General features: G+C 40.2%; 1 protein-coding gene across 3 annotated transcripts in view; it reads right to left on the reverse strand.

Moving 5' to 3' along the window:
- The window catches only part of LOC117517262 (replication protein A 70 kDa DNA-binding subunit-like), an 83,887-nt gene that overhangs the window by 37,126 nt on the left and 34,392 nt on the right, over positions 1–12,369 (reverse strand). For all 3 annotated transcript variants that reach the window (XM_034178209.1, XM_034178208.1, XM_034178207.1), the window contains exons 8-10: positions 7,100–7,202; positions 6,909–6,977; positions 90–282 (exon numbers count right to left, since the gene is read on the reverse strand). In XM_034178209.1, the coding sequence (XP_034034100.1) occupies positions 90–282; positions 6,909–6,977; positions 7,100–7,202 (365 nt within the window). The remainder of the gene's footprint in view (positions 1–89; positions 283–6,908; positions 6,978–7,099; positions 7,203–12,369) is intronic.

Consider the following 12,369-nt stretch of genomic DNA (forward strand, 5'->3'; position numbering starts at 1 on the left):
TAGGATTGTACGTGAGTGCAATTGTAGTTCTTTTAGAAATGTGGCAAATCATGCACAAATAAATTATCCTCACAACTTTTTCCTCCTACCAATGATGGCATCCTTGTTTTGGTTCTCCAGCTCTGCAATGGGCAGAAAGTCATACTGCACCATGGGGATGTCGTCACTCTCATCACAGGGTACAATGCTGGTTTGAGAATGGAGGGTCATCTCATAGTCATTCTTCACTCTTGTGTACTGTTTGTTGGCTGGCTTCAGTGTGGCCTTAGAGATGTAGTAAACCTGAAGAGAATGGAGAGCAATGTCAATCAATCAATCAATTTTTTTATATAGCGCCAAATCACAACAAACAGTTGCCACAAGGCGCTTTATATTGTAAGGCAAGGCCATACAATAATTATGTAAAACCCCAACGGTCAAAACGACCCCCTGTGAGCAAGCACTTGGCTACAGTGGGAAGGAAAAACTCCCTTTTAACAGGAAGAAACCTCCAGCAGAACCAGGCTCAGGGAGGGGCAGTCTTCTGCTGGGACTGGTTGGGGCTGAGGGAGAGAACCAAGAAAAAGACATGCTGTGGAGGGGAGCAGAGATCGATCACTAATGATTAAATGCAGAGTGGTGCATACAGAGCAAAAAGAGAAAGAAACAGTGCATCATGGGAACCCCCCAGCAGTCTACGTCTATAGCAGCATAACTAAGGGATGGTTCAGGGTCACCTGATCCAGCCCTAACTATAAGCTTTAGCAAAAAGGAAAGTTTTAAGCCTAATCTTAAAAGTAGAGAGGGTGTCTGTCTCCCTGATCTGAATTGGGAGCTGGTTCCACAGGAGAGGAGCCTGAAAGCTGAAGGCTCTGCCTCCCATTCTACTCTTACAAACCCTAGGAACTACAAGTAAGCCTGCAGTCTGAGAGCGAAGCGCTCTATTGGGGTGATATGGTACTACGAGGTCCCTAAGATAAGATGGGACCTGATTATTCAAAACCTTATAAGTAAGAAGAAGAATTTTAAATTCTATTCTAGAATTAACAGGAAGCCAATGAAGAGAGGCCAATATGGGTGAGATATGCTCTCTCCTTCTAGTCCCCGTCAGTACTCTAGCTGCAGCATTTTGAATTAACTGAAGGCTTTTTAGGGAACTTTTAGGACAACCTGATAATAATGAATTACAATAGTCCAGCCTAGAGGAAATAAATGCATGAATTAGTTTTTCAGCATCACTCTGAGACAAGACCTTTCTGATTTTAGAGATATTGCGTAAATGCAAAAAAGCAGTCCTACATATTTGTTTAATATGCGCTTTGAATGACATATCCTGATCAAAAATGACTCCAAGATTTCTCACAGTATTACTAGAGGTCAGGGTAATGCCATCCAGAGTAAGGATCTGGTTAGACACCATGTTTCTAAGATTTGTGGGGCCAAGTACAATAACTTCAGTTTTATCTGAGTTTAAAAGCAGGAAATTAGAGGTCATCCATGTCTTTATGTCTGTAAGACAATCCTGCAGTTTAGCTAATTGGTGTGTGTCCTCTGGCTTCATGGATAGATAAAGCTGTGTATCATCTGCGTAACAATGAAAATTTAAGCAATACCGTCTAATAATACTACCTAAGGGAAGCATGTATAAAGTGAATAAAATTGGTCCTAGCACAGAACCTTGTGGAACTCCATAATTAACTTTAGTCTGTGAAGAAGATTCCCCATTTACATGAACAAATTGTAATCTATTAGACAAATATGATTCAAACCACCGCAGCGCAGTGCCTTTAATACCTATGGCATGCTCTAATCTCTGGTCTAACAGAACAAGCACAGAGATGAGTCCACTGTCTGAGGCCATAAGAAGATCATTTGTAACCTTCACTAATGCTGTTTCTGTACTATGATGAATTCTAAAACCTGACTGAAACTCTTCAAATAGACCATTCCTCTGCAGATGATCAGTTAGCTGTTTTACAACTACCCTTTCAAGAATTTTTGAGAGAAAAGGAAGGTTGGAGATTGGCCTATAATTAGCTAAGATAGCTGGGTCAAGTGATGGCTTTTTAAGTAATGGTTTAATTACTGCCACCTTAAAAGCCTGTGGTACATAGCCAACTAACAAAGATAGATTGATCATATTTAAGATCGAAGCATTAAATAATGGTAGGGCTTCCTTGAGCAGCCTGGTAGGAATGGGGTCTAATAAACATGTTGATGGTTTGGATGAAGTAACTAATGAGAATAACTCAGACAGAACAATCGGAGAGAAAGAGTCTAACCAAATACCGGCATCACTGATGCCGGTATTTGGCAATAGTTAAAATTTTGTTAGCAAAGAAAGTCATGAAGTCATTACTAGTTAAAGTTAATGGAATACTCAGCTCAATAGAGCTCTGACTCTGTCAGCCTGGCTACAGTGCTGAAAAGAAACCTGGGATTGTTCTTATTTTCTTCAATTAGTGATGAGTAGAAAGATGTCCTAGCTTTACGGAGGGCTTTTTTATAGAGCAACAGACTCTTTTTCCAGGCTAAGTGAAGATCTTCTAAATTAGTGAGACGCCATTTCCTCTCCAACTTACGGGTTATCTGCTTTAAGCTACGAGTTTGTGAGTTATACCACGGAGTCAGACACTTCTGATTTAAAGCTCTCTTTTTCAGAGGAGCTACAGCATCCAAAGTTGTCTTCAATGAGGATGTAAAACTATTGACGAGATACTCTATCTCCCTTACAGAGTTTAGGTAGCTACTCTGCACTGTGTTGGTATATGGCATTAGAGAACATAAAGAAGGAATCATATCCTTAAACCTAGTTACAGCGCTTTCTGAAAGACTTCTAGTGTAATGAAACTTATTCCCCACTGCTGGGTAGTCCATCAGAGTAAATGTAAATGTTATTAAGAAATGATCAGACAGAAGGGAGTTTTCAGGGAATACTGTTAAGTCTTCTATTTCCATACCATAAGTCAGAACAAGATCTAAGATATGATTAAAGTGGTGGGTGGACTCATTTACTTTTTGAGCAAAGCCAATAGAGTCTAATAATAGATTAAATGCAGTGTTGAGGCTGTCATTCTCAGCATCTGTGTGGATGTTAAAATCGCCCACTATAATTATCTTATCTGAGCTAAGCACTAAGTCAGACAAAAGGTCTGAAAATTCACAGAGAAACTCACAGTAACGACCAGGTGGACGATAGATAATAACAAATAAAACTGGTTTTTGGGACTTCCAATTTGGATGGACAAGACTAAGAGACAAGCTTTCAAATGAATTAAAGCTCTGTCTGGGTTTTGGATTAATTAATAAGCTGGAATGGAAGATTGCTGCTAATCCTCCACCCCGGCCCGTGCTACGAGCATTCTGACAGTTAGTGTGACTCGGGGGTGTTGACTCATTTAAACTAACATATTCATCCTGCTGTAACCAGGTTTCTGTTAGGCAGAATAAATCAATATGTTGATCAATTATTATATCATTTACCAACAGGGACTTAAAAGAGAGAGACCTAATGTTTAATAGACCACATTTAACTGTTTTAGTCTGTGGTGCAGTTGAAGGTGCTATATTATTTTTTCTTTTGAATTTTTATGCTTAAATAGATTTTTGCTGGTTATTGGTAGTCTGGGAGCAGGCACCGTCTCTACGGGGATGGGGTAATGAGGGGATGGCAGGGGGAGAGAAGCTGCAGAGAGGTGTGTAAGACTACAACTCTGCTTCCTGGTCCCAACCCTGGATAGTCACGGTTTGGAGGATTTAAGAAAATTGGCCAGATTTCTAGAAATGAGAGCTGCTCCATCCAAAGTGGGATGGATGCCGTCTCTCCTAACAAGACCAGGTTTTCCCCAGAAGCTTTGCCAATTATCTATGAAGCCCACCTCATTTTTGGACACCACTCAGACAGCCAGCAATTCAAGGAGAACATGCGGCTAAACATGTCACTCCCGGTCCGATTGGGGAGGGGCCCAGAGAAAACTACAGAGTCCGACATTGTTTTTGCAAAGTTACACACCGATTTAATGTTAATTTTAGTGACCTCCGATTGGCGTAACCGGGTGTCATTACTGCCGACGTGAATTACAATCTTACCAAATTTACGCTTAGCCTTAGCCAGCAGTTTCAAATTTCCTTCAATGTCGCCTGCTCTGGCCCCCGGAAGACAATTGACTATGGTTGCTGGTGTCGCTAACTTCACATTTCTCAAAACAGAGTCGCCAATAACCAGAGTTTGATCCTCGGCGGGTGTGTCGTCGAGTGGGAAAAAACGGTTAGAGATGTGAACGGGTTGGCAGTGTACACGGGGCTTCTGTTTAGGGCTACGCTTCCTCCTCACAGTCACCCAGTCGGCCTGCTTTCCCGGCTGCTCGGGATCTGCCAGGGGGGAACTAACGGCGGCTAAGCTACCTTGGTCCGCACCGACTACAGGGGCCTTGCTAGCTGTAGAATTTTCCACGGTGCGGAGCCGAGTCTCCAATTCGCCCAGCCTGGCCTCCAAAGCTACGAATAAGCTACACTTATTACAAGTACCATTACTGCTAAAGGAGGCCGAGGAATAACTAAACATTTCACACCCAGAGCAGAAAAGTGCGGGAGAGACAGGAGAAGCCGCCATGCTAAATCGGCTAAGAGCTAGTAGCTACGCTAAGCTAGCGGATTCCTAAAAACACGCAAAGTGAATAATGTGTAAATAATTTAGAGGTGATTCAGCAGAAGGAGTGCTTTAGTTAAGGCACGTAAAGATTACACTGGGAAACAAATCGTAATCTAGATAACTAGATCAATCTAACTGCGCAGATTAAACAGCTAACAGATACAGAAAAACACCGCTGTGCTCCGGAACAGGAAGTGATACAATACCGCAGTGAGAGCCAACCACCAGTGGCTCTGGTGTGCAACAATGTGTGCTAGAATTATATAATTAGACATAATAAAAGTGCTTATTTCCTGTAAACACTGAGGAACAACAATCAAATGATGTATTGAATGACAATATATTGATCCAGATATAGAAATTATTACAATACAGATTGTGTTTCTGGGCAGCACGGTGGCTGTGATTAGCACTGTTGCCTCACAGCGAGAAGGTCATGGGTTCAATTCCTGCCTGTGGCCTTTCTGTGTGGAGTTTGCATGTTCTCCCCATGTTTGCGTGGGTTTCCTCCGGGTGATCCAGTTTCCTCCAACATCCAAAGACATGCGAGTTAGGTGGATTGGAATCTTTAAATTGTCCGTAGGTGTGTGTGTGTGTGTTTGTTTGTCTGTTTGTGGCCCTTTGACAGACTGGCGTCCTGTCCTGGGTGACCCCTGCCTCACACACTATGACTGCTGGGATAGGCTCCAGCCCCCGTGACCCTTAATTGGACTAAGCAGTTGAAGTTGAGTGTGTGAGTATGTGTGTGAGATTGTGTTTCACCAAACCCTCTTCATGAGAATAGAAAAAAACCTTCAGGTCTCATTAAGATGTGGTGTCATATCAGCCCATCAGTTCTCTAATTCACCAGAAAATAAGAAGCAGCTGAAAGCAAGTCTGTTAAACAGCACAATTTAAACTCAATCTGCAAGGCACACTTCTTCATTTACTTTCAATATCCTCCCTCTCTATCCTTGCCTGGATTGCTTATTCTCTTCCCCTGTTCCCACCATCCCCCGCCCCTATCCCCCTGTGCTCCCTCTGATTTACCCCACATGGTGATGGGAGCATGAAACTAATGTGATAAGCCTTCTGGCCGCTTAGAGCCAGTCACACCCACTCGCTGTTCCATCAACACTCAGATCACGAAGAGAATACGGATTCATTCCCTTATTTATCTTTGGGGGTCAGAGGGCACAAATTGGATTGGTGATGTGATGGGAGTCACTGCTGGTGGCTGCTACCTGAGCCAATGTGATGAGCAAAATGATGTCCGGGTTAATTGAGTGATATTGCTCTGTGGGCCAGACTGAGTTGAGCAAGAGATTCAATGTGTTTGACCCATCGGTAATTGCACAGCTAAAAAGGAGCACGCACAAGGATGTGCTGGGTTTTCAGACTGATCAATTAAATCCACCGTAACACAAACAATATATACAATTAAAATAAATAAATAATAACTCATCGTGACTCACTTCATGCACTTCATATTTACTACTTATAACTAGCACTGAGACCAGCAGAGGTTCAGTAGACTTGCTTCAGCGTGACTACTGTTAACTACAGAGATTAAACTGTGTTTGAATTAGTATGAAATTGATGATGATAGAGGACTGTATGTTCTCTACTTCTGGGGGTGACTACCACTGAGTGCAGAGGTTCGAGTAACTATGACCTACTATGAAAACTGATATTGATAAAGGTTGGCATTGTTACATCACACATATTATTAGTATTTCTTAAAGACTGATGAAAACAAATATATCTGGTGACTTGGAATGTTCATGCATCATCCCCTGATTTGTCTAAAGAAAATGGGATGTAAAAGTAATGATGTGTACTAATGATATTTCTTGTATTTAAGTTGTCCAATTATTTATGGCCTCTGAAAATGGAGGGACTATGTATGACATGGCTTTAATTCCTAAATGGTTCATATGATATATCTGCTAACCTCCACTGCACCATAATTAAAGCTGACAGTCTACACTACAAGCCCATCTTGATTGTTTCAATTCCATTGTTGTGGTATGCAGAGGTAAAATTTCAAAAATTGCATCAATATCCAAATATTTATGGACCAGACTATAAATCCCTCCTATAAAATGCTCCTATGCTCACATCTGCATCATTCATCAAATTGAAGTCTTGAAGATAACACAATTTTTGCAGAAGTGATTTCCTTGAATAGATATAATTTTACAAAAGATGCATGCATATAGTGTATGTAATGCATTAAAAAACAGATTACAGTAACATAAGTACTGATGGACATAAATGCCCGGGATTTTTTTTTTACCTTGCCTTGCTCCACCAGAGAGAAAAACTTGTCTACTTCATTGTTGAAGGCTGTGATCCTGATTTCTCCCTGCAGTTAAGTCAAATTCCATTAAACAATGTAGACATTGGTAGACATTCATAGATAAAATGACAATCCAACAGGGTGTGCACATAACACTGTCACTGTAAATTTTGTAATATTCCACTCACACTGTCATCCAAAGCTTCAAATGAGAACAGCTTGCCCTCTCCTCTGGAGTTACTCCAGGTGCGGATGTTGGACTTGTTCATAACTCTGGCTTTGATGGTCCATCTAAGAACCCAAAATAATAAGATATCACATGCTCAAAAAAAAAATACTTATTCCCATACGAACATGTAAAAGCCAAGGGAGTTTTTACAAGGCACCATAATAATGATTTGTTAACTAACAATTCTTTACACATAAATGTGAATGTAAAGTGCCTCTGAGCATATATGTGGCTGAGCTTTGGTAAATATGAATACACTTGTCTGGTAACTGGTTTCACATTATTATTTCCAATAAAGACTCTTAACTATTCATTTTTTAATCAGGTACAAGGAAATACTGCTGAAAAATAAACTGCTTATCAGAATTTCCCCTCTGCTCAAGATACCGTCTTTAATATAATTTCTGTGTCTGCTCAAAAATTCAAAAACTAAAATTCTTTAGTTTTATTGAAGAATCAATGCTTGGACATGACAAATTTCATTTTATTTGACCCACTGATATACAGAGAGAGGAAAAAAAAAACACCTTGGAAAAACATTTTATGAAAACTCCAGGATGCCTAAAGTTTTGCCAAAACATATGAAAGAAGAAAGACAAAGAGGTAAATTTCCTGAATCTGATATTTCTGTTGTTATTCCATGCTACGAATAGTAGCCTGACTCTGTAGTTGTCTTTTTGTTGCCTAAATTCATAAGAAAGAACATGGAAAAGGTTGCAGTGTAAAGGTCGATCAGAAGCAACAAAGGGTTCCTACTTCCTAGAGACCTCGTAACGAAACGACCACGGGACCAGCGATCTCATTACCCAATACGGTCTTGGAACCACTACAATCATGGAACCACTAGGATCTTGAAACCAGTACGATCCCGGTAAGAATTTATTAACCCACTGCGACCTCAGAACGCTACAGCCACGGTACCACATGCATTAATGTCATACGTTTTTGTCCTATAAATAGCCCAAAAATTTCATTTTACTCTTACTCTAATTTTACTCTAACGGAAATGTTAAATTTTATTGAATGAGTAAATAGTCCAGAAATGTCATTATAGTTTTTAGTCCACATTTCCCGTATCGTGGTAATTTATTTCATGTGTTCATCACGTAATTCTCTTCAAGAATCATGTATTAAATTTTATCACCAGCACACTGAAGGTATAAATGCACAACTAACGTCAGTGTCACTAAGGAGCTTTAAAGTGCTCCACCAAAGGTCACCGCCGGCACAGAGTCACCGCCACAAAACCGGTCACTAAAAACGGGTTCCAATTTGTAAAAAAAAAAAAAAATAATTAATTCATATATAAAATAAATAATAATTATAAAAAGCAGCCATAAAGAACAATTGCATTTACGTTTCAATTGCACCCTGCAGCGGTTCACCGGGACAGCAGAGGTTCCCGAGATGCCTATGAAATGGTAACTGGACCTTGGAACCAAGTGACCCCAGGAGAGCAGCGGTTTCTGAAATTGCAGTGTTTCTGAGATTGTTGTGGTTCGTGGTGGATCAATACATATGGCACTGTGATTGTACTAGTTCAGAGAACATAGCTGTTCCAAGATTGTAGCAGGTCTGACCGGCCCTGAGATGGTATCGATACTGCTGTTACCGATTTCGTTTTGTTCCAAGGTCAACAGTTACCCAACAAAGAATGGTGCCGAGGCAACTTAAGAGGCTCCCTTTTTGTTAATGAGCGTCGCAACACAGCTCACGTCAGTCACTGAAGTGAAATAGAGCTGTGAACAAAATCAATAAGCAATAAATAAGTAAATAAATAAATCCCATGAAAATTGGATGAGTTTCTTTTCAGTCATTTTAAAGTACACAGGGGAAAAAAAAAAACATTGAGCAACTTTCCTTTCAAAGGCTGAACTCAGAGCTATACATCTGCCAGCTCCTGGATGTATTTAAAACGTGCTCTATGTTCCGTTTTTAACAACAGCCAGCCAAGCACAGTAGTGTATGCAGCAGTGAGCTGTTTGACTGTGTTGATAATTGCGCAGCGGAGTATATTCATAACATACCTATGACTGCAATTAAATCCCCTATCATGAGAGCAGCTGCTGGCCCACAGTGAACCCATTCCCTGCTCAGTATGGATAAGACTGCTACTCCAAGGTTTATGGCAGCCAAAAGCCAATTAGTCTGCTTGAGATGCTATTACTTAACACCAGCAGAATAGGATGAGAGAGAGCCATGCAAACACATAAAAGACAGTGTGCCCATATACGTAGTCAGTTCCACGGTGTATGTAGTGCTCACTGCCACACACAGAGACCCACTATTTTAATTTCATGCTGAAATCTATTGAAGCACAGCAGCTGCAGTCATCTGTTTTACTCACTGCAGCTCCTCCCCAACTCAAAGTTAGAGCAGTCATCAGTTTATTACAACACCTAAAGGCATAGTTATTTTTACAGCTTACAATTTCAAACAAGGCTATGTTCTCAGAGCTCAGAGAACATGGTTTTGTTTTTGAACACTTCTAATCTAAATAAACATCTTTCTATGCAGTTTTGTCTTTTTATGGCCAAATTTGGGTCAAAAACATTGATTCTACCCTAATTATAAGATGAAATGACAAAAAGGAGGGGCGCAGGAGTAAAATGGAAGTTTGGAGTACTTTAAGACTGAGACAGAAGGAGGAAAAGGCAAGTTGGACCAAATCCCCACTGGGCCAAAGAGCACCCCACCATAAAAACCCAGCAGTACTTTCTCTTAATTGTTCATTTCTCAGGCAAGATTGGTCATTTCATTTCCATTCAAATGGCCCAACAAGCAGGTACAAATCCACACACACTCACATACACAGACATAAAAGAAGAAGAATGCTCATGCATGTACACAAACACACACTCATAGATGCCTCAAAGTGCTACTTGTAAAAAGGCAGCAAATGGGAAATAAGAGTCACAGCACGAGAGGAGAAAGTTTATCTAAGGAATGAGCAGATGTGAGAAAAGGACAAAAAAAAAATAAAGATGAAATTCTAAACGTACATAATGATCAGGGTGGTAGCAGCCACGATGCACCACCTAAGGTGAAATGTTAGTACGTCGCTTTGCGTCAGCTGTCAGTGTTGTTAAGTGCACTCATCCAAAAACCCGTCCACCTTTTCTGTTGTTCTGGTAGAACACCAACTTGTAGTGTTGGTCAATTAATTATTTAATCACCTCTCAAAACTACATTATGCCATAAAATGACAAGTCAAGTGTTTCCTCTTATGAACATTCAAAAACAAATACTTCATAAAGACTGAAGTACTGAAAATACAGGCTCTAAAGTAGAAACAAAAGTTCATCATTTATCTTCACACACTTATCCAGGTCCGGGTCGCGGTGGCGGCAGAGCAAGCAGCTCAGCTCCGATTCTGATGTAGATTGGAAACAAAAAAAATGTCCCTTTTACAGCCAGCTTATTAAAGCAGGGGTGGTAGCCAAGTGGTTAGTGCACTTGGTTTCAGTGCAGAAAGTTCCTGGTTCAAACCCCACCCCTGCCACATTTCTCCATGTGCTAAATCAATATGCAGATCCACCTTGGAGCAGCTGAAGGGACTTAATTCTTACAGCCAGCTTTTATTAAACCCAAGTAAGGGGATGATTCAAGGGCATTTCTAAAATAAAACATATTTCTTGGAGTTCATTTAAACCAATCAGTAATAAATCTGAAACAGTACGATAACAGTATGATTTCCACTGCAAGGTGTATTTGAAGATTGCTTACTTTAGAGCAGCTTTTTCAAATAGTGGCCTGTGGACCATTGGTGGTCTGTGATTGACCCCTACTGGTCCCCGAGTATATTGTTAAAATGCCATTTCAGACTAATATGATTTAATTTAAGTCTTTCTCAAAATATTAAAGTTTAAAAGGTTAATAGATAGTATTATACTGTTTTACTATACCGTTTTGGTGATAAGCAGACCTATTGTTGTGGATATTTGGGGAGTTCCACGGCCTGTGAGGTGTTGGTTTATTGGTTAAGTGGTCTTTGGTCTGAAAATGTTTTAGAAACACTGGTTTAGAGCAGCCTCGCGTCATAGCTTCCAAGTCCCCAAAGACAAACTTGAAGGAGTTACATGATTATGTGGATGTGACTGAAGAAATGGGACATAGGGCAACTGTGACCACTTGCTTCACCAGTGACAGCTTCATGGCAGAGTGGCACAAACAAGGACTTGGTTGATGGGGGAAAAAAAAAAAGACGTGAAATTTTAGCAATCGTTTAATAGAAGGCACAGCAAACGTTTAATCCCCGATTTCTTGTACTATTAATCAAAATCATAATAACAATAATAAAAACCCTCCTTTGTGCCACTCTATCATTAAGCTGTCACTGGTGAAGCAACAAACAAAAGAGTCTCTAACAGCACCTACAGGTGCTTGTAACTCCTTCAAAGATGTCATCTGTTTGACAGAAGCTTCACTTACTATCAGTTTTTGAAGTGATACTGTGCTAAAGAAAACTGTCATGAACAAGGACACCTTTTATTTTTATTACGACTGATTTACATGAGCTCCAAACAATATTCAGTAACTTTTTAAAAGGTTGAAAATGTTATTGTATTCAACATCTGACTATAAAACAATCTGGCCTTAAAAGTAATAATTTAGAGGCATTATGTTAAAGACTATGCACCCTTGTACTGACTTACATTGCATTGGGCGCTATATTTTTTTGAATCATTAATCTGTATTTGTTTTTAACTGTTCAGAAGAGTAAACACTACTTGTAAAATTAATCATGCCATCATGGACATTTAAATATTCCACACAGCCTACTCTGTTCTGTTGTACATTTTTTCCAAGGAAAACCTATGATTAGTCAACAATGTGACTATTTTCTGCTTTTCTCTATTTCATCTAAGGGCCCAGTCACATGGCAGCAGCTGAACAAAGGATAAATAGTCAAGAAGTCACAAATCGTCAGGAAAAGGTGGACGAATGATCCTGAAACTTTCCCATCACGGAAAAGCCTGCGAATCAACAGCGCAAAAAGGAACAAAACTGAAACTAATGAAAGAAAAACAAAGCAAACGTCGACCTCGATGCTTTAAACCAGTGGATTTCAAGCTGTGAGGCACGCACCTTCTGGGGGGCGTCAGAGTTCTTCAAGGGGGCGCAAGGGATGGGTATCATGAACCGGTTATTTTCGAGAATCATTAAGAAATGATGTGATATCGACATCAATAGCCTTTTTGCTTAACGAGTCTCTTATCGGTCCTTCAG

The sequence above is a fragment of the Thalassophryne amazonica genome, chromosome 9 (genome assembly GCF_902500255.1).
Source record: "Thalassophryne amazonica chromosome 9, fThaAma1.1, whole genome shotgun sequence".
Taxonomy (NCBI): Eukaryota; Metazoa; Chordata; class Actinopteri; order Batrachoidiformes; family Batrachoididae; genus Thalassophryne; species Thalassophryne amazonica.